Source organism: Phalacrocorax aristotelis, chromosome 3 (assembly GCF_949628215.1).
Source record: "Phalacrocorax aristotelis chromosome 3, bGulAri2.1, whole genome shotgun sequence".
In the NCBI taxonomy this organism is placed as follows: Eukaryota; Metazoa; Chordata; class Aves; order Suliformes; family Phalacrocoracidae; genus Phalacrocorax; species Phalacrocorax aristotelis.
In genome coordinates, this window is record NC_134278.1 from 111678520 (window position 1) to 111705812 (window position 27293).

Sequence of the window (27293 nt, forward strand, 5' to 3'; positions counted from 1 at the left end):
TATTTCTGTTATAAAGCTTCCATGGTGTACACATGCAATAGCAGTTAAAAACTATGTATATAAAATGTATGCAAAAGTGTGCCTACAGGTGGTTACTGGACTAAGTTTACAGACTGTAGTTGATAAGAAAACCGTGATTTTTAAGAGCAATGCATAAAAGTCAGTTCCTTGGTCTTGCTCTTTTATCCCAGATAAATCCAAACTTGGAAGCTTATGGAATAAGAACATAAGAGTTGGCAGGTCTACAGGCAACCTGCTTTAAGTGCTCAAAGCTGATGAGCTTAACCTCTTCTCCCCTCCCCGCAAGCATTTTCTATAATTTCTTCTGATTCAACATTCACTCCTGGTTAATTACCCTAAAAAGAGATATTTAGAAAATGCTTTAACTGAAAGAACTTTCTTTTAAGATGACTGCTAGTAATAGAGTTGGGCTTAAAAATACATCAGAAAATTAGGTACATTTCTCACTAGGACTTCCAGCCGTGTGTGTCTAACTCAAGTGCACAGTCCCCAACTTACTCTTATTGCTTGTACAACCAGCACAACCCTGGCCGCAAAGGTATGAAAATAAATAGTACAAGGAAAAAGTCTGACACTCAGAATTCATTGCACAAACATTTAAACAGAGGAAATAATTTCTTTTACAAATGTGTTTTTCTTGTATAAGAATAACTTTGTACAGAAAATAGCTCTTTATACATTTTACAGAAATACACTAACATTTAGATTCTGTATTAATGGATAATGATTGAATACAATTTAAGATTTCAGTTATGTTTTAGTCACCAAACATCAATAACACAGTGATACATCACTTCTCTAATATCTTTAAACTGCTTGACTTATGACATATTGAGTCAAGACAGTAAAAACATTCTTAGAACCACGTTAACTTGCACACACTCAAGTATCTTGAAACTGTTAGTTCTGAAATACTTCCTGAAGGTAATACCGCAATTTAAGTGCCAAGGAATATGAACTTAAACCTTAACAAGGCAGCATTACTTGCTCACTTAGATTATCCTGCTGGCTAATACTGTGAAAACCAAATTGAACAGAAGCTTTTATATTGAGCTGGTTTACTGTTAATGTGACCTTCAAAACAAGACAGCAGAAGCTACTCTTGTAAATGCTATACAACATATAAATGTCACAAAAATACTTTCATTTTCTTAAGAAAACACCATGGAAGGTAGAGGAAAAAAATCAGTAAATTAAGATACAAAATCTGTGAAGAACTAGAAGAAATTGAAAACCATGTGTATATATATTTCTACGTAAAATGTAAGGGTGTGCTAGGAAGTACATATGTTTAAAAATACTCAATTTCTTCAAACACTGTGTTAAAACCCATATGGTATCATGTGGACCACAAACATAAGCCACATTCAAACACTTTTCCTCTAAAATTGCTGTTTCAAGCACTTGTAATTGCAAATTTCCTTTGCAATTGGCGGGAAGTTAAGGACATTTACCCTTGAAACACAACTATATGCAGTAATCTTTTCTTGCTTTCTAGGTGTTTTTTAAGTTTAAATACAAGATGTAAGCAAACAAGTACTGTATAATCCAATGACAGAAAAACTGAAATTTAGATTGTATGCAATGTATTTAGTATTCCTAAACAGCTACTTAACAGTTTGCCAGCTGTACCCTATGTGAGTACTGTTGATGCTTCCAATCTTCAAGATTCAAATGTGTTGCTATGTTTGACTAAACATGGCCCTTGCTCAGAGTTAGCCAGCCTCTTAACACATACAACTTCCAAATAAATTTAGCTGGAACTGGTACACCTCTCCTTCTCACAGCACAGAGGGTGATATGAGACAGTAATGAATCACATTATACTGGTTCACATTTCCATGTGGTTAGAAGGAGAAACAAGCCCCCTGCAAAACTTTATTCCAGTGATTTTGCAAATTCTGCATAGTCAATGTATCCATCATTGTTCTTATCGTCATCTCTTAAGACATCATCTATTAGGCTAATCAGTTCTTCTTCTTTCATTGCCTGGGTATGCTCACCGCCTTCCTACAAAAAACACAAACACACTGAACAGTTTAGCAGTGTTTCCCATCTAGTGACACAAATGAGAGTTTACTGACAATTTTTCGTTAAGCTATTCCTGTTTGGTGCCTAATTTGGCACCAAGTTTTATGTAATGATTTATACCAATATAAGCAACTTTTACTAGGTGCAAGCTATGAAGTCCAAGTTCTCTCAACTTCAGAACAAGCACTCTCTATCCAGTTAATATTCTTAGCCAAAAGTTCTAAAAGCTAAATAGCACCATGTATAATAACTATTAGATGTACTCTTAATTTGGATCTTGATGTAGTATAGACAGTACAGTTTCCATACAGTACAGAAACATCTTCCTGTGTGTCAGAACTTGCAAAATACAGAGCTTGACAGTAACAGAGTATTGCAAAAATCCAGCTCTGCAGCTTATAGTCAGTAAAATTCTTAGTGTCACCTCTTAGGAGCAAAGGGGAATACTAAGAGGTGCCTTTGTACAAAAACCAGCAAGTCATTATTCTGTTCTCAGCTAGATACTTTTTGCCACAAGTGTACACAGGAAGTTATGCTATTCTGAATTGTAACTTCCAAAAGGTCAGGAAGCCAATACTAACACATTATCTCATACTAAAGATTGTATTGTCCTTCAGTGTTCCTAGCTGGAAAGAGTATTTTTGTTTAGCAAAAGGTGAAGAAAACGAAGGCAGACTGTGACTGTTTCTTCTAATACTAATTTTGCACAAGAGGTCTCTTACAGTTTGTGCATGCACAGCAGTAACAGGTTGGAGTTGAGAACAGCAGCCTTAGGAGCTCTAACAGCATCATATCACATGCTATTTCTATAAACCCTCATCAGCATTATCCCATTTTGGATACTCTCCCTTTCTCCCCATCCCTGACTACCACACTATCCCCTCTGTCAAGTCATTTTCACTCGACGGTCCTTCCCCGCTCTGAAGTTTAAACTACAACAGAGACTTCTCAAAAACTGTAGTGTGACATGAAAAGCTGTGATAAAGCTAGCACATTTATAAATCAAACCAAAACTATCTCATTTTCAGGAAAAACTGTAACTGCGCTGAAGATGTGTTGTAACTGTTCTGTTCTATTGTAAGCTGCTTTTGGAGAGTCAGGGCTGCTTCCAAACACACATGCTGTTACAAAATTCCACCTACCTCTTTGTGGACATGCGATATAGCAGTAGCAAGCTCTAACCCATCTAGCAAATTATTGCCATCATAATCATGCATTTTGAAGTAATGAAGCTGCAACTCTTGTGGAGACATCTCAGATTCTGGTTTCTCGATAACACCTTCCAAATGTTCCATGATGTGGCTAAGGTAAGAAAAAAAAAAACCCAAACCCCACAACATATCCATCGGTTAGTTAATATTTGATGTTCTGTTTACATCTAATTTAGTCTTTGATCAGACAGTCAAATACACATGAAATATCGTATTTCTAAAAGCACCCTGGACAACCGAAAGCTACAGTTTTACACTAAGATGAAGCAGGCTGTTGGGTGCAGGTGCTCTCGTGGCCTCTAACACCTTAGACAGCTATTTCTCTTTCTTCTGGCCTACTTAGCAGGTTATCAAAACAGCTGAAGCAGTGCCCGAAATCTCCTTTTGTCTGTCTTCCAAAGCACAGGAGCTGGAGAAGGATCTTTCCTAGTCAAGCATAAAGTATTCCAGGGAGTTTTATTTGCTGTTACCACTGTTTTGTCAGTATGAAGAAGCAAATGAAAAAACCACACCTCTCACTTTACCTGTTCAGAATAGGATTTTGTCTATAGTATGTTGATCTAAGTAAGCAGGATTCCTGTAAGAAAATCTTTACAGTACGAGTAGGCCTAAGGGCTCCAGAGAGACCTTTCCACGTCCAGTATCTCTAGAAACTTAGCGAGTAAGCATGTCTCATATCTGACTCCAGCTAGTCATACAACATCCTCGGAAGAGAAGGTGCCCTAGGCTTAAGTCCAACTCATGTAACAAGACTTAGAAGATAAGCAAATCATTAAGAAAGCAAAGTTTACATTTTTAGAACATGGAACACATACTCTTTATCTTGTACCAAGTTCTTATCAAGGCGAATGTTTGCATGCTGACTCTCTCCTGCACGTTCCTCAGCTAGGGCTGAAATGACGAGTGGAGCCAGAAAGCAGATCAGCAGATGTATTCTAAAAATCCTCACGGACATCATGATCTCCTATAAAAAGTAAAATATCCCCCAACCCCCCAAGACAAAAGGAAACAGATGAAAACCACAATCTACTTTCAGGGGATTTACAGAGCGCTTAGAAATACCCCTGGTAAGTTAGAAGAACTTGCTTCTTCTCAAGCACTTAGCAAGCAGAAAAACAGAGAGCTCCAATTAAGAATTTCAATGAGTGCATCTACTTGAAGAAAACATGCAGTAATTTTCAAAGAATTAATTTTCACGTAGTGAACGTGCACTCTTTAGCCACGCTTGGGCCTTCACATAGTTTATAACCAGCCAACCACGCCAGCTTCAAGCAAACCTGCCCCAGAGTTACAGGAGCAAAGGTCGCTTACGGTATCAAAGGGACCGCGTCTGATCAGCAGATCTGTCAAGCCTGCATGCCCTAAATAACACAGCTTTGCAGATGCACCGGTCCTTACAGCGCTCGCCTCGCGGGCGCGCAAAACGCCCGGGCAGGGCGAGCGGCGCGGGGTGCAAGGGAGCCGGCTGCTGGGCTCGGCTCCTCGCGCTCCCTCCCTCCTCCCGCAGCGCCCACAGAAGCAAACCCCGGTTGTGCAGCCGGTTCGGCACCGCCTACCCGCCCGGCTCCCCGGCCGGCAGGATCCCCGGGGAAACCCCCCACCGCAGCGGAAGGGGGCTCGCCCAGCTCCGCCCCGCCCCCCCCCCCCAAGCCTCACCGCCTCGGCGGGCGCACCCGGGCGGATAGCGGCCGCCGCCGCCGCGCCGTCCCTGCCGCGGGCTCCGGGTGAGGGGCGGCCACCGTCCACAGCCTCACCTCTGACCCGGCGCAGGCGCCGGGCTCCCGCCACGCCCCCTCCGTCCGCCTATTGGCCGCACCTTTCCGCCCAGCGGGACTACGTCACCGCTCCTGGAATTCCACGTGGAGCCCTCGCGGAGGGACAGGTGGAGCGCCCCGCCCACTGCGGGGCGGGGCCGCGGGAGGGAAGGAGCAACCGTCAGCGGCGCGCCGGGCAGCCCCGCGCGGCCTGACACCTCTTGCACGGGGCGCGTCGTGAGGATTCAGCCTGCTGTCCCCGCTGCCCTCTCGGCTGTGCCTCGCCTCGCAGCAGCTGGCCATTGCTGCCAGTGTAAGAAGCTCTGTCCCTAGAAATGCCACATATATTCGAGGCTATGCGAGGGGAGGTGAGGCGTTGCCTTGTCTTGCCTCGCTTGCACTTGCCAGGCAACAACAGGCCATTCCTGCCAGTGTAAGAAGCAGCTGTTTCACTAGAAATGCTAGATACATTCGAGGCAAGACAACAATAGGCCGTTACTGCCTGTGTAAGAAGTGTTTTGCTAGAAGTGGCGATATATTCAAGGTGAGCAAGGCAAGGCAAGACGAGGCCTTGCCCCACTTTGTCTCGCCTCGCCAGGTAACAGCAGGCGCTTAGTGCCAGCGTATGAAGAAGCTATTTCCCTAGAAACGTCAGATATATTCTAGGTGAGTCAACAACAGGTCACTACTGCCAGTGTAAGAAGAGACTGTTTCCCTAGAAATGCCAGATATATTTGAGGCACGGTGATGCGACTCGAGGCATTGCATCGACTTGCCTCGCCTCACCTCACCAGACAACAGCAGGCCATTGCTGCCAGTGTAAGAAGTTTTTCACTAGAAATGGCACATATATTCGAGGAGAGCAAAGCAAGGCAAGGCCTTGTCTCGCCTCACCAGGCAACAAGAGGCTATTACTACCAGTGTAAGAAGAAGGTGCTTCCCTAGAAATGCCAGATATATTTGAGGCAAAGTGAGGAAAGGTGAGGTGAGTCCTCACCTTACCTTGCCAGGCACCATCTGGCCATTACTGCCAGTGTAAAAAGAAGCTGTTCCCCTAGAAATACCAGATATATGTGAGGTGATGCCAGAGTCTCTCAGGCCCTGCAGGCCGGCTGTGGGAAGTGGGCCGAGGGCGGCCAAGTAGGCGCGATGCCCTCGGCGGTGCCGGGACAGCGGGGGTGCGGCTCTCCGGCCCGGGCATCAAGTGAGAGGCGGCAGGGAGGGGTAGCCGTGAAGGAGCCGCTGTCCCCGGTCGCAGGCCTCGGGCAAGGAGTCACACCTGGGGCGGCCGGGGCCACCCGCAGAGACAGCGGGCGCCTCCCGGGCGCTGCCGCCGGGGACTCCCCGCCGGGCGGGGCGGGGCGGAGCGGGGCGGGGCCGGCCCGGCGCTAAGATGGCGGTGAAGGGCTCACACTCACATGTGAAGCTGGAGGGGGAGATTGAGCGGTGCCGGGCGGAGGGACACTGGGGGCAGCTTCAGCACCTGGCGCAGCAGCTGCTGCCGCTGGCACGGCCCCCGCGCAAAGCGGCGGCGGGGGGCGCGCAGGACGCGGGTAAGCGGCGGGCGGGATGGGGCAGAGCGGCGGGGTGGCCGCCGTTACCGGACTGTCCGGGCGTGGGGGGGCGGCGCCGACTTGTCTCTCCGTGCCGCCGCCCGTGGGCTGAGGCGGGTGGGAGCGGCGGCTGCCCAGTCTCCCGGGGTTGCGGGAGAGGGCTGGGGAGCGCCGGAGTGGCGGCGGAGGGAGCGGGGTGTCGCCCGGTGTCCCTTGCAGGCGCCCTGACCCTGCGGCGGGAGGGAGGGCCGCCCAGGAGAGGCGGCCGGAGCCCAAGAGACGGCGTTCAGTAAGAAAACTCTGGGCTTCCTCTGCATGTCAGTGCTTCCGAGCCCGCCGGGCTGCGAGTGCGAAAGGAAGCGCATCGCCTGGGGCTGCCGGCGGGAGCGAGGGGCGGCAGCGCTCGCTCGGTGGCTTCTCCCCGCTTGGGATGTTGCCCGCCTCTCGATGAGCACCTGGACGCAGGTGGTGGCTGTGCTTCGTGCCTGTCTTTAATTCAGCAAGCTCGGCAGGGCTGTGGCTGGGCTACTGACCGTAGTCTTCCGTGGTTGGAAGCGTCTCTCTTCAGCGTCTTGATACCTGTGATGCCGGTTCCCTCTTGCCCCCCCCCCCCCCCTCCATTCTGGATGCCCCTAGCTCCCTATATTTTTGAAGAGGGCTGCTTTGTTTAGAGGCTTAGGCTCATCCAAATATCCTTTCACATGCAAGACAGGCTTCATAAACAGCAAATGTGCTCTTACTTTTTTGCCTGTTATAACACATGGCTTTGCCTGTTTTTAAATGAAATCGCTTGTAAAAAGTGAGGTAGCCTGACATAGAAATGTAAAATTCTGTGTCTGGAGTCAACAGCAATAAGTTGAGAAGAGGGCCTGATCCTAGCCGTGGCACTGGTACAAGAGGTTCTGCCGTTGAGGTCAGATGAGTTATTTCTATGAATAAAATGACTTCTTCGGGGGAGTGTTTCTAGGGTGTGACTCTAGAGTTAATTGAAGCTTGCTGGAGCGCAGTAAACTTCAGAGTGAGAAAGCATGGTGGTGGGGAGATGTTGGTAGCCTAATACATGTTTATTTACGAGGCTTTCCAAGCATCTATGTGATGCAGATCGAACCCTGCCAACCTTTGAACTTTAGTCAGATTTCAGCAGTGCTTCCTAGGTGTAATCAGGTAGTTTGGGGGCATTAATAGTTAAAGAGTTCATATTAGTTTGTTCCTTTGTAATTAAGAGGTGTAACAGCAGTATGATTGCTGTAAAAACATTATCTGTTAATTTGCTGCTATGTCATCGTAACTTGTTAGTTATGAGAGATTAATGTGGTTTTTTTTGTTGCTACAGAACTCTTCTTGCAACAAGGGACTAGCTACAGTTTTGTGTTTCTAGAAACAATAGTGTGTCTGGATGGGATTTTTTTAACAGTAGTATTTGCTTTTTGAAGCAATTCAGAGTGAAAATTGACAAAACTGAAAAACTTGAAAACTGACAGATTATGTATACTTATTTCTTCAGTGTACATGATCTTATAATTTCTTAAGTTTGGCTAAGAAATTAGTGACTACCTGAAAGCTCTTTAGGGTTGTGTAGAAATGATTGCATAAGAAGTTGGGGGGGAAATATACTTGAACATTTACACTTCCCATTTTAAGTACATATACTTTGTTCATGCAAGTTAATTGTATACCTGCAATTGAGCAGGAAGTGCTATGGTTATGATTGCATATGCAGCTGAACAATTAAGCTACAACAACAACAAATCTAAACACCGCCCCCCCCCCCCCCAGTTGATTATTAATGCTGTATGTAACATATAGATAGTAAGTGGGGATAAGCTGTCCCATGGACTGAAAATATAGAAATAGATACACTATCGTGTTTCCTGCTTTCTAGAATTTCAGCCTTTGAAATGTGAAGTATATATGAAATGCAGGGCTTGGCTCTTTGATTTACAACGATTTTCTTACCCTGCTTGACCCACTAGTCGGCTGATTGGCGTACTACTTCTATGAATAAATGAACTGCAGAACTGGACCCATCATGCAAGAACTCCAAGCAGATGAAACCTTTTTCAGTGCATGCTTGCAACATTGCATGATGCTTCATGCTATGTTTGAGTTCCTCATTTGTAAAACTGTGAACAGGAGTGGTTTTTAATGTAGAAGGAATTACATGTGGCATATTAGTTAATGTCACTGGATCAAGCCTTGTGTGTCTTTAATAATGGATGTGTAGAACGTGTGTGAACTCTATTTTTTTTTTCTGTGAACTTTAAGCAAAATCTTAGAAGTTTCTCATGTGGATACTGTTCTGCAGTGAAATTCATAACTTATCCATTGTCCAAAGCATGCATTTCATGCTCATACATCTGTAAATCTAAAGGATGCGCTTAAATGTTTGCAAAGTTTGGTCCTTAACTTTTGAATGTGGGTTTTGTGATGAAAATTCTTAACTGTTACATTAGTGACAAGACAAAAATTAACTGTGCTGTCAAAATTAAGACTTCATTAGGGAAAAATCTTCAAGTTAAAACAAAATGTAGTTTCTTTTTATATAGGAAATGTACTGTTTCCAATAGCTGGAAGTTAATGGAACTTTTTCTGTCTGCTAGTTCTTTCTTATCCCCTCTTTTGAGTTACCATTTGTGTGTCTCACAGGTGTGTTGTTTTAGTTTTTAATGCTGTTTATCAGCAGTATGGCACTAAACAGTGTTCCTTATTGGTTGGTGTGTGCTTTCAGATGACTACAGGAATATGCTGCTTGCAGAGGCTCTGCTGGAAGAATGTTTGAAGGAAAACTTTGCCAAACTGAAGGACTCCATTCCACTGACAGAGAAGAATGAGCCCAAACTGAGTGAAGCTAAACAACATCTGACCACTATCTTAAGCAGAGGAAAACTACGAGTAAGTGGGGTCTGTCATAGTTTTTGCCAACTGGATGCTTCTTTCATATAATTATTAGCCTGGCAGAAGGTGTGGTCATTGCTTTATGTACAGTGCTGTATGTATAGGTGTTACTAACGGACTGGTAATTTAATACCCCTTTGCAGTGTCTTCTGCATATGCAAACAAATTATGTGCTACAAGTATATATTCTGTTTATCTTTTATTAGAAAGAAGGAAGATAAATATTTAAGAATCCTCTGGGGTGGTAGGGCATGGCCATATAATGGTGCTGTCAGGCTGGCACAACTGAGTGAGCTACTGTTGCTCCTGGTCTGAGGGAATTGTGTACACCTGGTCAGCTCCAGATCAGAGGTAAAATGAGCTGCAAGCTGCTGTCAGGCACTTAAGGTTGTGGTGCAAGTCCAGGATTACAGTCTTGCATTGCTTTCAGTCTCTGCCAGAGAAGTTATGAGAACTTATGCTTTTATTTTATTTTCTGGCCTGGGTGCACAGTTGGTAGCTGCCTGCCAACTCAGCTGCAGAGCTTTAGGAGTGTTTTAAGATTCTGCCTCGATGGCTGCTGCTGTGTTGGTGTCCTGGACACACAGTTGCATAACTGGCTTTAAAAACACAATGAATTACAAAACTCTGTTCCAGACTGGTATTACTTTTGGTCCTGAAACTTACAGGCTAGTTAGCTTGGAAGTATACGTTACACTTTTATCATGTTATTTTTCTAGGGAGCACATGTGCAGTGGCTTTTCTGCAGAGCTTATTGTTCTTAGCTTCTTGAAAGAAGTGTATTTAGAAAGTAAAAAGGAGGGGGGAAGGAAAAGGATTCTGTCCAACCTCTTTCTTTATAGCTCAGCGCCAGTAACATCCAGAACCACTGAATTCTTCCAGGTCTTGCTTAAGTTTGGCTGTATCAATTGCTGTTACTATTTTTTTGTTATTGGTGATTTGCCTACTCATGCACAATTGACCCTGTGTTGACTGCATGTATTTAAAAAAGGAGTATGAAGGCTAGGAACACTTTTGTGCTTTCCAAAGCATAAGAAGGGTCTGGATACGTCCGTATTTTACTGTTGGTTTTTTGTTGTTGTCACACAGATCTGTATGAACGTCTTCAATCCTTAAGAAACAAAACAAATCTCAGATATAACAGGCATTTCCTCTGTGTTTCTACTTTTGCCTGAAAACTTTTTGATAAGAAAATTTGGGAGCTTTCTTGCTCCTCAACTGAATGTGCAAAGGAGAGGGGAGCACTTGACTAAAAAGTGATGCTTTCTGTCTAGTTTAAAAGCAGGGGATTTACTTGGTGTCTGTGTAGGTAGTTCTAACAATGGCAGGCTTTTATGTGCTATCTGTGGCTGGTGAATCAAGAGTGGGTCAGCTGAAACCAAAGAGGTGTCTTGTAAGCTGTCTATTTCCAAACTGAGCTCCAAAGTAGTTGCCTGGTCTTTGTTGCTTGCTGCTCTCATGAGATGCTACAGCTATGCTCTAGATGCTTAAATCCTTCCTACTCTGGCCTGCAGAGCTAGCAATGTTGAGAGGAAAGCATTTTGAATCTGCTTAATCTGTTCCGAAGTGCCTCATTCTTGCTGTCTGGTATTTTACTATGTAAACACTCTCTTCCTGTTCCACCTCTGTTTCAGCCTAAGTATATGACAGAAGCTATGCTGATTCTAGGAAAGCTTCATTATGTGGAGGGATCCTACAGAGATGCCATCAGCATGTATGCAAGAGCAGGAATTGATGACCTATCAACAAAAGATGAACCTCTGTACATGCTGCGTTTGGTAACTGAAGCCTTCGTGATTAAAGGTAAAAGACCATGTATGCATATTTGAAGTATGCTGTGTTTAGGCTGAAGTTGAAGATATTTCTCCAAGTAATTTGATTGGAGCAGAGTTAGGGCAATGTGGTATGCTTTAGAAAATCCTACTGGGTATGGTCTGTGTAGTTTAAACTTAAAGGCATTATGGAGTCTTAGTCCATGGGTTTTAAACTTGGCTAGCTTATAAAGAAAAGCTTGAAATTGGAAATCTTCTGGTTACTGTTGGCTGTAAATCAGCAACACACTTGAGCTTGTGTATCCATTTTGAGAAAATCTAAATCAAGCACTCAGCTGCATTGGGGCCTATGCTTTCCTTTAGAAAGAGTTAATTTACTTGTAAATTATAATTTCTGTGAATTAAGCAAGGACGATACTGCCAAGTTTTAAACTCTGGACTAACAGAATATGTGCTTTCAAAGCAGGTAGTGTATTTTTGCAATGCATGTCACACAGTATCAGGCCTTACGTACAAACAGGAATCTCTCCTTATCCTTTTAATTCTAAAGACATTGAGTTTGAGAGATCCTAATAAAAACTGCCTCTACGGGTAGTGAAATTGCATTTCCTTTTGAGTGGGGGAAAGGAAGACCCTAGTCAGTTTTTGACTTGGGGGGAAGAAAAATCAGTAATCTTCTTCTTCATTTGCTTTCAGTTCCTTTATAAATGTTGCTCAAGTACTGCTACCTATCTACTGCTTTCTACTCTTTCCAGCATGTCCACCAGCTAATTAGGTGAATGAGAACTCTGATGATCAGATACCTTCAACTGGTATGTAAAAGAGTGAAACCAAATCAACCCAAAATACTGTTTGACTGGGCTGCTACTATTACTGATAATAATTTCGTTGTTTCATAGTCTCACACATTCATTCTGCTTTTTTGAAAACCTGTTTGTGCTGCTTTGCTTTAGTTTTTTCTGTGGCACTGGTTGAATCTGCTTTCTTAATGAGCTTTTGTGGAGCAGGACTAATTTACTTGTAACTCGCACTAAAGCTTGCATGGCACAGAGGAGTGAGTAACTGGCGGTGCATTCATAGCAGTGTATTTGAGAGCAACTATTGGTGCACTCCAGAGTCTGAAGGAGATGTGCTATCCTCACTGGGAACTGGGTATGGCCCTTAGTGAGGTGTGAATGTAATAAGGTATGTGTGAACACTGATAGAACAACGCTGTTCCTGTAAGGCCTTTACTATGGTATTGACTACCTCACTTGCATATGAAGATATTGGAGGGTGGAGGTGTTTGCCTTGGAGGGTGAGACTGTAATTTTTTTTTCTTCCCGTGTAGCTTAGCACAGAATGTAAATACTGTGTTGCCCCTGTGTATGTGCATAAACTGTAAGGAGCCCCTGCCATTGCAGAGCAACTTCTGTGCTGTTACTGTTCCACAGTTTTTATCCTCCATGGTGATTATTTTCAGATTAGCCAAGATATCAAGGGTATAGAAAGTCACTTCTATAGAAAGTATTCTACCAAAGTTTGTGACAGAGGAATGTCCAGCCGAGTTCGGAGAGGGCATTCACCGCTAGGATCACTGTTCCCCCATGCTATGTGCTTGACCTTCCAGTCTTAGAGAAATAAGCCCTTAAATGTTATAAATTTGTATGGGTAACTCTGCCAATGGCAGGGTGGATTTAAATTTTCATTTCAAACCATGTCTGTCCAGGCTACCTCTGCAGGGCAAGTAACAGCACAGAGTTGAATTATTTAGAAGTAATTTATGCTAAAGATGTTTCTTATTCCCCTTTTTCATTTAGTAACTCTGCAGAAATTCTGTTGATCCATACCATATTATTGCCTTTGATTGAACTACTGTTAACTTATGCAAGCTGAAACCTTCTTTAAAGGTACGCTTAAACATTGCTGTAGTAAAATTTTTTGCAGGAATCATTTAGGTGACAATCCAGAAAAGCCATGGTCCTGTCTTTATTTTGGCATGAACTTAGGTTCCCTGCTTAATTTCTTACTCAGATTTTCAGTAATGGGAGAAAGCAGTTAGTTTAATAGACTATCCCTGTTCATCCAGCATTAGTTAAATACCAGATCTTTGTTTTGCTTCTTAGTATGAACCTGAAACCACCTTGGTTTTGTGTAGCTGGTACTGCTGGGTTGTGCCTATATGCAGAATGCCAGTCTAGGTTCTCAAGCTCTTAGGATGAGGCTGGAAAGGCCACAGAGGAAAGAAAAGTCAAATCAATGGCACTTACAATTATCCTTTTACTGTTGGAAACAAACAAAAATGTAATGAGAAAAATATGGGATACACTGGGAGGAGCTGCATAGATGAAGTCAGTTGTAGAAATGAAATGTGAACCAGCAAAACTGTTTGCTGCTTTTTTTGAGCACCCTTTGAGCTCCACAACACTTAGGGCTGGGCACTGAGCTAAATCTCTGAGGCCTTTCACTAAGGGTCCATAGCATGTAGTAAGTTCATATTATGGTAATAAGCAATATGGATTTGCACCCATGTGATTAGACTGCAGAAGGTAAACAGGGCGAAAAAGTTTCTTGCTTGCCTTGCCAGTAGATCTCCACATGAGGTGAGCCTCAAGCAGTAATCAGTGAAGTTATTTATAAACACAGGGACTTGAGCCAGTTGACAAATCACAGGAGAAATGGCAGAGAGGGCAAGACTCTTCCAGTTTCTCAACTGACTGCTTCTGCTTGTCCTGTTTCTAAATCCCCACATTGTGAGAAGTTCTATGGGCACTGTAAGTAGAACTCTGACAACAGTTTGAATTTTTTTTTCATGATGACTAATGGTTAGTTAATAGGTCTGTACTTGTCTCTTCCTTCCCCATCCTCCGTGAAGTTAATCTCTCCTTAAAACCTCTGCTTAGTTCACAGTACTGCAGGCAATCTCTGATGTAATACTCTCTTATGCAACCAACAGAACCGCTTGCAGGAAACTTGCTCTCATTTTGCTTTAATTCACTTGGGACGTGTTGTGGCTTTGTTACCTGGTGGTGTCCATTCAAAGCAAGCAAGCGAAAAAGACTTTAGAACAACATGTGTAACTGCCAGACCCCATTGGTTTCACTCTGGCTGTGCTTGCTGCAGAAACCCTGCAGAGATACCTGTTTGCTCCCAGTGAATAAATCTTCCTGCTAATAGGGTAGGTTGCAGCCTAACCCTTTACAAAGCAAAGTATAAATCTAGCCAGGACTTCAGCGTACCTAAATTCGAAGTCTGTAGAAAGGCTTCTATGTTGTTGCAATGTTTGTTGCACAGCCTTTCTTGCTGTGCTGTGCGAGAGCAGGCTGAGATCTTTGTTGATTAAAGGAGGCTGTTGCCAGCCTGAGAGGGATGAAGGCTCAGGCAGGGCTGATGCAGCATGTAGGTCCTGTCTTTGTAATGACTGAGAGTGTCTTTGGCTTGCGGTCAGGATGTATGGCATCAGAGCAGCTGCAAGGTGAGTCAGCCCCATGCCGAGGAGCTCTCTGTGTCCATCAGACCAGCTGTCAGGCCAAGCACTGGACTTCTTCCACCTGGAGGGGGGAAGCCTAGAGATAGGTAGGTATCTAAATCTGTGCAACAATGACATAGGATTGCAAATGGTTTCTAGCTGGTTTTCTAGTGAGTTAAAGCTTTAACACTGCCACTGCCTCTCTTTCTCCTTTTCTCCCAGTCCATCCTGCAGTAATTTTTGTATTGTTAGAGGCCATCTTCAGCTCAGCTGGGTTTAATTTATGCAGCTCCAGTCTGAGGTCTCTACAGCCAGAGGTTGGTAGTTCTGGGGTGATTAATCACCTCTTCAAATGGGATCTGACATGGATGAAGTGCGTGGTATTGTACAATACAACCTCCTCTTTGGTGACTCTGAGAGGAGGCTGTAGACTAACTTATTCATGGGTGTCTAAAGGTGGGTAAGATGAATCCCTTGTAAATTTTTTTCTAAAAGTTGTTTGTTTTTTATTTTTTTAAACTTTAGAAACGAGAGCCACTGTGTCAAAAGGCTGCAGTGTGAGCTCAGCCTTCTTAGACCTTTGAAAAATCCACGTGGAAGAGAACAGGTGATACTGTGTAAGAAGCCTTGATCATATTCTGTGTTTTGTCAGAACAAGTCCAACCACGAGTCACATATTCAAGGAAATGAGATTCTGTTTGTTCAGTGGCTCACAGCAATCTGTATTTTGCTCTTGAACCCATTTAAGTAATTTAAAGAGGTTTAAGATCTCTAGAGTGACACTTCTGAAAAACTGTAAGATCACGAGAAATTCTGCTGGATTGAGGCACTGGTCTTTAGAGCCCTCCTAAGAGCTGTGCATGCTATTGCTGAAAGCAACACCCTGAAACCACCACCTGCGGGTTTTTACTGAGCTTGATAAACAGCCTGGAGCATGCATCCAGGGTTCTGGGTTCAGTCCAGCTCTTTGTGGGTTTTTGGGGTTTTGTTTGTTAATTTTTAGGACAAGCTGCTGATCTTACGTGTTTTCCTGTTTCTCTTATGGTTGTATCTTTTTAAAGCCTCAATGATACTGAGGTCAGTATTGCTTGGAAGTATATTGTTCTGCTTTCTCCCCATGTGAAATCTTTGTCTTGGGATTGTAATACTGGAAGTGCTTGTTTGGAGGTTGTGGTGTCCTGAAAGGAAAATGGTGATATCACACAGAGATAATAAACAGAAAAAATGACCTTTTACTTGGTTGGTTTGAAAACTACCTGCTTGGTTTTAATCATGACTTTTAAATTGACCAACTGAAGCCTCAGAATTTGAATAACCTACTTTAAACTTACTTTGTGCTTGTGCCACTTAATTTATTTTGTTGGTTTGCAGAACTATTAAAAACATGTAGGTTTGCATTTGTAATTTTAAGCCTGGTATTAAAATCTTTCATTCTAGCTAATCAAAGGATATATCACCCACTTGTTTTGACATTTGTTTGCATGGCATTCATTTTCTGATACGGTTTTCTACAGGATGATTAACTTCCTAGGTGAGATTTGTATTCAGCTGCATTTGTTTGGAAATTAGAATAAAATGTACAGTTAAAGATAGCTTTATTGCAAAGCTATGTTCTGATAAATCTAGTTTTTCCTCTGCTCTTTAAAGAGTTTAAGAAAATCTTTATAGTTAAACATGAATTTCGCTTGCTACAGGTGATGTTGTAAGTCAATGTTTCCGATAAGTGTGAAAACTGGTAAAATTCTTGTTAGGTGTGCATTTTTTTAAAAAAAATTAATTCATAGATTAAAATGGGAAAGATAAGCTTTCCTGTTTGGTTTTATTTAGCCAAAGGTTTGTTGGTTCATTAGTTTTGAAAAGCTCATCATTGAACTAAATCAATGTGGAAAACTGAAAGGGAAAAAGAAAAGTGGGTGTTTTTTCTTGGTGTTTTTTTCTGTCTTCCCTGGAAGAGAGTGCCTCTATTTTAAGGACTTATTTCAGTACCTCATCAAACCCTTGCCATTCTGTGATCTGAAATAAGGGTTGGAAGGAACCTCTGGAGATCATCTTGTGCAACCCCCCTGTTTGAGCAGGGACACCCAGAGCAGGGGGCGCAGGACTGCATCCAGGTGGGCGTTGAATGTCTCCAGGGAAGGAGACTCCACAACCTCCCTGGGCAGCCTGTTCCACTGCTCTGTCACCCTCACAGGAAAGAAGATTTTCCTCATATTCAGGTGGAACTTCCTATGTTCCAACTTGTGCCCATTGCCCCTTGTCCTGTCGTTGAGCACTACTGAAAAGAGCCCAGTCCCACTGTCCTGACACTCACCCTTTAGATATTTATAGGCATTGATGAGATCCCCCCTCAGTCTCCTCTTGTCCGGACTAAACAAACCCAAGACTCTCAGCATTTCCTCATATGGGAGGTGCTCCAGTCACCTGGTCATCTTGGTAGCTCTCTGCTGGACTTGCTCGAGCAGTTCCCTGTCCTTTTTAAACTGGGGGGCCCAAAACTGGACACAGTACTCCAAATGTGGTCTCACCAGCGCAGAGTAGAGGGGGAGGATAACCTCGCTCGACCCACTGGCCACACTGCTTTTAATGCACCCCAGGACACCGTTGGCCTTCTTGGCCACAAGGGCACATTGTTGGCTCATGGTCAACTTGTCGTCCACCAGCACTCCCAGGTCCTTCTCAACAGAGCCGCCTGGCAGTAGGTCAGCTGCCAACCTATACTGGTGCATGGGGTTGTTTCTCCTCAGGTGCAGGACCTTGCACTTGCTCTTGTTGAATTTCATGAGGTTCCCTTCGGCCCAGCTCTCCAGCCTGTCCAGGTCTTGTTGGATGGCAGCACAGGCTTCTGGCTTATCAGCCACTTCTCCCAGTTTGGTATCATCAGCAAACTTGCTGAGGTTACACCCCATCCCATCATCCAGGTCATTAATGAATATGTTGAGCAGGACTGGACCCAGCACAGACCCCTGGGGAACACCACTAGTGACAGGCCTCCATCCAGACTCTGCTCCTCTGGTCACAACCCTCTGAGTTCTGTTGTTGAGCCAGTTCTCTGTCCACCTTACTGTCCACTTATCCAAACCTCACTTCCTTAGCCAGTAACTAAGCCAGTAACTTCTCCAGTTTATATATATATATATATATCTTTTTACTAAATGCTACTGATCCTATAGTGCAAGGATATATTCCATTCAAACTATGTTAATGGATTATTGTGTGTTACAGGCTTAACTTAAGCAGCCTTACTTTTAAATAGAGACCTTCTGAAAACAGAATTTCCAGTTAGCTTTTATGGGATGAGATATTTCTTCACTTAGGTTTTGATAATGATGTGGCAATGTCAAAACTATCGAGTGTACTAGAATACTGACTGTGTGGAATGATTATGAGTGCCAGCCGTTTGAACAATTTCAAGTAGAGGTGAACTGAGTTTGGAAACACGTAGCTTTGCAAGGTCATAATTTATTTCTTTATCTTCTTTTGAAAGTGAATTTACACTTCTAACTTCTTTTTGCAGGAAGCACTTTTAAATTCAGATCATGTCTTACAAACCTGTTAACAAGCTTTGTGTGTGCTTTCTGAACCTGCTCCTCATTTCAGAGGGCATGGCATTTTACAAGGTGTGTTCTCCTTTTTCCAGACAAACATTTGGAATACTCTTCTGCCTCTTGAATGCCAGAAAACCCTCCCTGTAGTTATGCATGCTCTTGTGCTTGGTATCTTTTCCGTGGGCTGATTTTTAAGAGTTCTTGAAGTTCTCTAAGAAAAACTTTGCTGTAATACCTAAAAAGAGATGATAGTGGGGAGTCTTACTATGTAAGGACATACCTTGTCTGGTCAACTGGGACGAGTGTAGGAAATAAATTAATGGAAGGTTGATGGCATTTTTTCCATGTTCAAATATATAATTTTCTTTGTCTTCTCCGGGCACTAATGGAAAACCTTCTTGTAATTGCACACGTCAAGATAAGGATGATCCATTTCTGTATTATTGTTCAGTAGCCACATGACTACAAGGAAAATATCTAGATCTCTAAATAATTAAGAGGGAACTAGCTCTTCCTCCCCTCCTTCAGCACAACTGACACACACCCCCTCTCCACCCCCGAAAAAAAGAAACAGCTGAGTGTCCATACTGCCTGTATTACTACTACTGACTTCCCTGGGTGGGCGCAATATGCTATAATGTACCCATTTAGCAGAAAAGGGCAGGGAAAATCCTAAGAGCCTGAATTCTCTCCCTACCTCTCCCCATTAGTTTCAGTGTCAATTATTATGTTTAGGCACTGTTGACATCATGGCATGCTTACTGTAGGCTTTTATTTGAAAGTCTAAATCTTCTCTACCCTAGTCATCCTATTTAGACGAAGACTCTAAAGTCTCCTGACTTTGCTGGGGCTCCAGTTCACTGCTGTCTGGAACCTGCCTACCTTGGAAGCGACAATGCTGGTTGAGGTGCTTGAATTACTTGTAGTAGTCAGGAGAGCAGCTAAGACTTTCTTAAAGGCAACACCAGTGTTCCTTATAGTGTTTAGGAATGTTTGTTGTGATGAGCCAGAATTATACTGGGCACAAAGTTAAGAAAAGCATAGGTTTGGGAAAAATTATCTAAAACTTTGCTTTCACTTTTCTTGTATAAATATATTGCTGTTGGGTGGTAATGAGCTTCATTAGTATATTTGACACTTGGCAGTATGCTGCTCTGTTAACCTAAACATTGCTTTTGAGATCATATACTGGCTTGTAGTAGTCTCCTATTCCTTAACTGCTCTTTCTTTTAATGGCAGCTAATCAGTGAGCTTCCTTTTGCCAGTATTTTCAGCTGCTGCTGTGACTAAGTAGAACTGCCATGGGAGAAAAATTGTTTGCTGCTTTTTTTTTTAAAATTATTTTTAAAAAGGGCCAGTCGTGGGCAGGACACAAATTCCTTTATGTTAGAACCCTTGTCTGATGACTGAAAATGGGTGAGATTCGTATCTCTGAGCATTGAGATCTGTGGGGAGATGGGTTCCTTTAAACAGAGCCTAAATAATAAAACTAGTTTTCTTGCCTGACCGTTAGGAGAATTGAGTCCCAGCCACAAGGATGTATGATGCAATACGACATTAGAAACTGAGTAACTGAGGATGAGGCATTTTGTTGGCAGAACTTTGTTTTCACTTTTGCTTGACAAAACCCGTGTCTTTTATGTTAATCCACATCAGAGAGAAAGACTTTGTTCTATACCTGATGTACACTTCAAAGTGATGGTGTTCACAATTCTGCCAGCTAGACAGGAGGCATGCTGTTTATTCATGTTGTCATCAGAGTAGCTGTCTGATAGGCAAAAGCCCCAGTTTGTAGATGCTGATGCCTTGATAAAAGGGTTTAGTATTAGTATGTCTTATTTGGGTTTTCAGAATAGAAATTTAAGAGTTTGGAGTTGCTCTTATGTTGTGACAGTAATGTCTTTGAAGCTGTGGCCTGTTGGTGAATTGTGTGCCTCAGTGCCATTTCATTCCAGCTTGGATGTGAAAGAGTTGCCAGGCCTAGCCTTGGCATTCTTGGTGCATGTAGGCTTCCTGGGGCAGCCGGGGGTGCAGGTTTTGCTGCTATGCTCTGTGAGCTGCTCTTTGCTGTTTGATAGGGTAGTTTACTTTTTTCCTGTTTGCATTGTAGAATTAGTACCAGTGTAGTAAAATTTGAATAATCTTCCCCTCCACTCCTTCGTGCTCCCAAAGTACATGTGAAAGTGGGGTAGTCTGGTTCAGTGACTGTGACTGCAGCTAAAAGAGGACTTGCTCGCTATTGATGCTGCCCAGAAGGGATGCAGATATGCTCAAGCTGAATAAATCCCAATACTAGGTCATCAGCACCATCTCTCTGCCTTGTGCAACATCTGCTTTTCTTTTGTTTCTTCTTCTGCTTCTGCCTGTTGTATTTAGACCAAGGAAAAAAAGTAATTCTTGCAGCATGCCGTGAAAGTTTATGGATGTGGATAGTGTTGACAAAGACCTTTAGAGGTGGGACTGTAAGAGACTGCTGTTCTGTCCTGTGTTTGCCGTGCCCCAGATCATCACTCCAGCAGAGGTATCTCCTTAACTGCTGTCAAATATGTCTTGGAATCGAGATGGCTTCTTGTACCAGGACAATTAATATGTTTAAGCAGTGGTCCCGAAAGTGGTGTGTGGGTACCACAAGGGGTGTACAAGATGATCCACTGAAAGAAAAATATTGGGACTTCTATTTCTGTTTGTTTTTTTCTTTAAAAAAAGAATTCATTAAAATTAAGCTTTACTAGTGTATTGGATTGACAGTGGTGCCCTTGCTCAGTCTGTATGTCAGAAGGTCCCGTGTCATGTAAAGCCCATGGAGTGTCTTGTGGAAGAGTGGGTGTCCCGCAATGTGGAGAGGCTCACAGGAGCACCCTCGCTTGCTCGTTCACTTCCAGTGCCTTGCAGTTCACGTGTGCCTGGTTAAGTGGATTTATGTATTATACTATGTAGTTATAGCTAAACTAACCCTCATGAAATAGACAAGTAGCTGAAAGGTTCCATCAAAGAAACTGCAGATTGCAGGTAATGCTAATAATACAAGCAGAAGTGAACAATATGAAAATGGCAGAGCTGAGGCTCCTCCTAGCATGAGCTCTTCTTCGTCAGCCACATTCTGAGGTAAAAGCAATGACAGTCTAATCAGATCTTTTAAAGTCCAGTGATACTCAATTCAGTACTTCAAAAAAATGTCATTAAACTTAATGATAAATTTTTAGAAGCCTCTTTTGAGGTTTTAAGAAACCATGAGAGCAAAAGATGAAAAACCACATACCACTGGGGAAACACTTGTTCTTCCTGCCGTGGCAAAATGGCTGAAATAATACACAAAGGACAATATGGTGACAAACTAAAATGTGTTGCTTTGGAAGACACATAGAAGACATTGCGAGAGACTTGAAGAGACAAGTATTAGAACAAACTATGCAGTGTGGTAGGTTTTCTATACAGTTGCATGACAGTACAAATGTTTCTAATATGTCTCAGCTCAAGGAGTTTGCTAGATTCTGGTTCGATAATGAAGTACACTATAAGAACTTCTTAGCAGCAAAGTGGGACCCAGCAGTGCACAAAGTGGGGTGATGATTGATGACATTGGGATGTCATCCATGAGATTAACTTTATAAACGCAAGACTCTTACATAGAATCCTTACAATACTTTGTAATGAGACAGGGAGTGACTATGAAAATCTTCTGTACCAAACCAAAGCTCACTGGTTGTCTCATAGCAAAGTGCTTAAAATAACTTGTCAAACTTAAACGTGAGTTATGCCTTTTTGTTTTTACAAAAAGTCAGGTGTTCTGAATTTGCTGACCTTCTTAGTGATGACACATGGCTGTCAGTAGCATGCTAGCTAGCTGGTATTTTTGGAAAAAAACCCACATAAATATATAATAAACATTTTAAAGCTTTTTGTGTATATATAGCTATATATATCTCAAATTTTTTTACTTCTTTTTTTTTACTCATGGGGTGTATGATGAAAAAAGTTGAGACCACTGTGTTACAGCTTAAAGCTGAGGTTCAAAGATCAGCTATGAAGTTTAAGAGCAGCCAGTGGATAGGCAGCAGCTCTTGGTATGCTTAGGAAAATGAGCATCTTTGAATTAAGGTTGCTGGTTTCTGCTACGTGGTAAGATACAGAGTGTGATGCAGAACCTATGCTGCATTGATTCGGGGTAGGTGACTGAGGTTGAATCTTGGGAGTGCTTGCTACCTTCTGGCTTCACAGTCACTCAGAAAGCTGTCCTATTTTAACAATCAGCTTTAGCTGTAATTACAAGTCGAACCAGATAGAGTTCTAAATTTCAAAATAATTGGAGTAATATCATTAGCATTGGTTTATTGGATCTAGTGGGGAGGCTTGAGTTCTGCTTTGATGCAAATAAGCAGCCTCGCACAGATTAGTTAAATTTTCAGTCTTCATTCCCTGCTTATAGGCAAAAATGTCTTCAGATAATTTTCTTTAGGGTTACTGGAGTTTTCTGCCTTTCTACCTTTGAGACTTACGTGAAAAATAGTCCAAGACAATAATGGATTGCTGTGAATATACTGGGCTGTTCTGTAGTACTACTTCTATATAATAGGAAGCAATGGTGAAGAAGTTTGCAGCTTTCTTGCAAAACAAAACTTTCCCTCCCCATCTTACATGAGGTGCAGTATGAATTAATGTGTTCAAAACCAAGGGCTTCTAGGCCTTTCTTCCCCCTCTTCTATTTGCGTTGCAAACAAATCCTGTCGAAAAAAATCATAGCTTAATTGCTGGGGGGATGAGTTCCAAGACCCATGATGTGAATTATTTAAACTGCTGTGAATTGTGGCAGAAATAACACATAGTGCTGGGTCTTGCCTATATCACCTTAATCCTGACTGCTGCTTTGGCTTGTTGAGTTTCAGGCTGTTTTGCCTTCCAAGACACTGAACTGTAATAGGTTGGTTGAGAGCTGTGGTAAACCTTAGCTGGTGGGGCAGGCTGTTCATAATACCATCTCTAAAATGGTTTGGTTGTGCTTTTGAATTTTGTCTTTGAAGAGCGTTTAGTATTCTTTGATTAGTCAGTGTGCGTGTGTATAGGTTTGACGAGATAGTCTTAAAAATAGTCTTGTTTCAATGCTAATTGATTTTTCTAGAGTCACACTTCTAAACTAGGCTGAAGGCTGCATGCTAGGAATTAAGTGCACCCTCCGCTTGGGGATAGCTACCTGGAATGACATGGTGTTTGCCACAAAGTGAGACTGCACACAAACAGTTTCTTTGCGGTGGTTGCCATGTGATGTGTTTACACCCAGCTTACCTCAAGACAAATTACTCATATTCCTGTAGCTAGAGTAAAACTATTGCATGCACTTAGCTTAGCAGCACACTGGCTTCTGGCCAGGATGACCTATCTGTATGGCACAGGAGCATGGGTGCTGTAACCTTGCTCTGTAGCCTAGGGCTGATGCTGTTGGCAGGGCTGTAAATTCCTCCCTAAACTGTCCTTTGCTTCAAATTGCCACAGCTGTGTTCAACATGAGTCTAGCACCAGGACACAACACAAGAGGTAGGCTTAGCGCTCTGTGTGCTGTTTTGTTTCTTTGGTTCCTTCCTTAGATTGCCAGGTAGCTCTGATGCTCCTGGGCTATGGGGTTTTAGCAGCTGCAGGCTAACACTGTTGGTGAAAGCAGTGTGCTGCTGCTGTTGACCCTGAATTCTTGCACCTATGAACCCACTATTCCCGAGTTGTGTAAAGTCATCCAAATACCAGGCCAGAAGTCTGTGTAAAAACGAAAATTAAAAGAACTGTGGTGGATTGGTATATTCCTCCTACTCAGAAGGAGGAGTGCTGCTATTTGGTGAACTAGCTTATCAACTGGAGTAAAAGAAGAAAATGCCATCTTAGCCTCCTCTTCTCCCTAGCAGTTGTGCAGTCTCCATCTCTGCGTTGAGGCTTTCAAGACCAGGCTGGGGTACACCCCGAGCTGGCCCTGCTTTGAGCAGAAGGTTGGACCATGGACCCCCTAGGATCCCTTGCAGCATGGATTTTTGCCTCATTTATGTTGCTGAGAATCTGATGCTGCATGTCCATGTGGACATGTATGTTCCAGCTCTGGTAATAATATCACCTCAGAGCACTGGAGCTACATGATATGTTGTCATCCCTTGGCAAGGACTGAGTGACATGAAAGTGGGAATAAGCCTTAATAAAATCTCCCCTTTCAGATTTCCATAAATGAGAGCAGTGCAATGCATTTCAGCTCTGGGAAGAAATAGTTCAGTGACACCTCTTAGAAACCTTATGGGTTTGGGTGTGGGTTTTTTGTGTGTGTGACATAAATGCAGATTAGCTTTAGAAAGGGAGAAGAAGGGGCAAAGGTTATAGAGAGATCAAGAGCCAGAGATGGATCTTTGGGAGAGCTAGAGGAGGTGAATGGAAGCCTTATCTTTATACAGGAAAGAAAAGCAGTGTTTCTATGTATAGGAAGTTACTGCCTCTGAAGTGGGTAGAAAGAGTTTGTTCTTTTAAAAAGGATAATCTGGATGCATGTCTCCTTAAATCATGAGCTTGGGCCATACTCTGTTGGAAATCTGTATCTTTGCTATATAAAACGTTCTTATGGTGTATATATGTATATATTTAAATTTAGGCACCTGATTCATATGACAAAAATCTTAGTGTGGATTATTTTACACTATCTTATTATCTTACATCTTATCTTACATTACATGATTATCTTCTCTTACATGATTATCTTACATCTTATGGTATTATCTTACCATAACTGGTTGTGAAAAATACCCAAGTCCCTTTACCTTAACCAGCTACCAAGAAAGCATATGGCTTTCTCTGCTTTACTCAGAAGCTACTTCTGTCCTAGCAAGAGATACACTTTTCTTGCTACATCCAGTGTGGAAGTAGCATGCACTTTCATGGCCTTCTGAAGCTTTTTGGGAACTGAGTTGAATTTAAAATGTATGTTGTGCTGCAAAGATTTTTTTTCTGTGCTGATAACTGGGGCATGGAGAAGAGTTAGTGGAATTTGGAGTTTGTGCTCTCAGGACTGGAGGGCTTGTGAACAGTCTTGTCCTACTGCACCTTGAGCAAATCTGTACTTGTTGGGCATTTGGACTGTGAGAACTGAATTGGTGGCTGCAAGCGTGGGGGACTCTTATTGTTATTCTTCTGTTCTTCACTTTGTCTACTGGATTTGTATTCTGCTTGCTCTGATTTTTTTTCTTTTCATTGCATTTCTGTGGTAGGGAAGGCCTGTTTGGAATCTGTAGATGATTTTATACTCTGAGGAGATCAGGTCAGTGCATATAGTATTAGCAGAAATCACCATGACTAATGTCATGTTGTGTGGGTCATTTTTAATTCTTGCCCTTTACAAGTAGAAAAATGTGTGCAATACAGCATATATCTGTTTTAATACACTGTATATTGCTCCGTACTTACTGTGGCAAGAAACCTTTTTGGAGATGTTCGTTCCCGTCTCTGATCAGCCATAGCTCTGTTTCTCTGACTGCATGGATGGGCACATTTGTTGTCAGTACTTGGTGCTGGTAAAGGCTGCTTGCTTTCCTCCCCCAAGTCAAAGCTTAGAGGTAGTAGCTCCTTGCAGTGGGCTGTAGCATGTATGTAAATGGCTTTTTATCAGCCTGTTTTCTCTGTATGATACCTCCCACGATAACCACCCCCACACAGACTGTGCTAGGATGGCTCTTGCAGTTTGATTAAATGCTGCATGTGTATGAATGCTAGTGGATTATTCTGGATTTCTTTCAGGGCACTTAGCCCCACTTTGCACTTAACGGGATGGTGACTCTGAAATGCAACGCTTAAAATTTATTTTCAATTAAGGGGAATGACTAGTAATTCAGAGGTAGAAAAAAACCTGAGACAGATCTGAGAAGAATATTTGTATGCTGATTGTTCTAGTTTCAGCACTGGATGGTTTCTTTTTCTGTATAGAGAGTTAACGTCCTCTTTTTCCCTTCATTACATAGCAACAGGGTTAAGAAATGGATGCTTTTAAATAATAGGAAAACAACCCATTATATAAAGCCAGAGACTTCATAGATGGACTGGAAGGCAAAACCTGTTATGTTGGATGCTGTACAAGGTGTATGTCAGTAATGCCAGTAGAAAGGAGAGAACACAGAATGGGCGTTAGTTAAAAGCAGCAAAGTGCTCATTGTCCCTGTCTCCCACACACTGTCAGTTTGAAGTAAATCCATTCCCCCGCACTACTCTGGTCAGGATTTTCAAAGGTGAAAGGTACTAATGTGTGTTCCTCCAAAATACAGGTCCTTGAGGGAACGTGCTGTGCACTTCTGATTTAGGAGAAGGCAGAAGGAGTGGGGAGCCACGTCCTGAGTTTGCACCAGTGGGGCATCTTATCTTCTCAACCCACTGAACTAACTACTTGTGTCTGGCTCAGAAGTAAAACATGAAATAAGGAAACTCCCATCAGAGTAACCAAGGGGACAAAACAGAAATGTTAAACAAGAGAAATAAACAAAGCTAAGACTGCCTGGGAACCTCAGGCTCGCCAGCATGAGTGCTCATACTGCATCATTCATAACGGGGAAACCTGGCTTCCCATCTCACAGTGGTTAGTTGTCAGACTCCTGAAATGAGCTGTTCTGAGGTGCTGTGCCTCCTGGGATTGTGGGGTCCCAGTAAAACATGGCTTCTGGTCTGCATGGTGGCTTCTTATGTGGAGCAGGAATCCTTTGCCATACGCTGTAGCAGTCAAAATAGCTTCCTTGGAGAGACTGTCCAGACAGCTGAACTCTTTCTTTTTTTGTCACTTCTGTGGATCTGTGTCAGAAACACTAGGATTTTATGTTACATCTTACACATTTTTTGTTGGTATTAGGGAGTGTTGTTATACCTAAAATTCATTGGGAAACATGCTGAACTTCTTACAACCTGTGTTGGGTTACTGGGCATCAGTGCAGTTGTGTTTGGTGTAGAAGACCAGAGTTTCCAATCAGTGGTATTGTGGAGACCCGGTGCAGCATGAGAACCTACACTGATCAGAATAAAATGGGTATGTGGATGTGCAGCTTCTTAAAATAGTTTGAGATATAA

The 27293-nt window shown here is 42.7% G+C and overlaps 2 protein-coding genes across 9 annotated transcripts in view; one reads left to right on the plus strand and one right to left on the minus strand.

Annotated features, from left to right (window-relative positions):
- Positions 1–602: 602 nt before the first annotated feature.
- MCFD2 (multiple coagulation factor deficiency 2, ER cargo receptor complex subunit) lies at positions 603–5070 on the minus strand. 6 transcript variants are annotated; one of them, XM_075089091.1, is made up of 4 exons: positions 5018–5070; positions 4079–4227; positions 3195–3354; positions 603–2031 (listed from the first exon to the last, which is right to left on the minus strand). In XM_075089091.1, exons 2-4 carry the CDS (start codon positions 4219–4221, stop codon positions 1900–1902), a joined length of 435 nt encoding a protein of 144 aa, XP_074945192.1. In that variant the 5' UTR covers positions 4222–4227; positions 5018–5070; the 3' UTR covers positions 603–1899. The 6 variants fall into 6 exon arrangements, with proteins under 6 accessions (XP_074945192.1, XP_074945190.1, XP_074945191.1 ...); XM_075089089.1 differs by having other exon boundaries at positions 4920–5045; XM_075089090.1 differs by having other exon boundaries at positions 4937–5025.
- A 1304-nt stretch (positions 5071–6374) lies between these two features.
- TTC7A (tetratricopeptide repeat domain 7A) overlaps positions 6375–27293 on the plus strand; it is a 184957-nt gene continuing 164038 nt past the window's right edge. The window contains exons 1-3 of one of the 3 annotated variants that reach the window (XM_075089097.1): positions 6375–6570; positions 9299–9462; positions 11100–11268. In XM_075089097.1, the coding sequence (XP_074945198.1) occupies positions 6411–6570; positions 9299–9462; positions 11100–11268 (493 nt within the window). In that variant the 5' untranslated portion in view covers positions 6375–6410. Of the gene's footprint in view, positions 6571–9298; positions 9463–11099; positions 11269–12010; positions 12050–27293 lie in introns of those variants that run through there. The other 2 variants (XM_075089096.1, XM_075089098.1) reach the window with 2 other exon arrangements.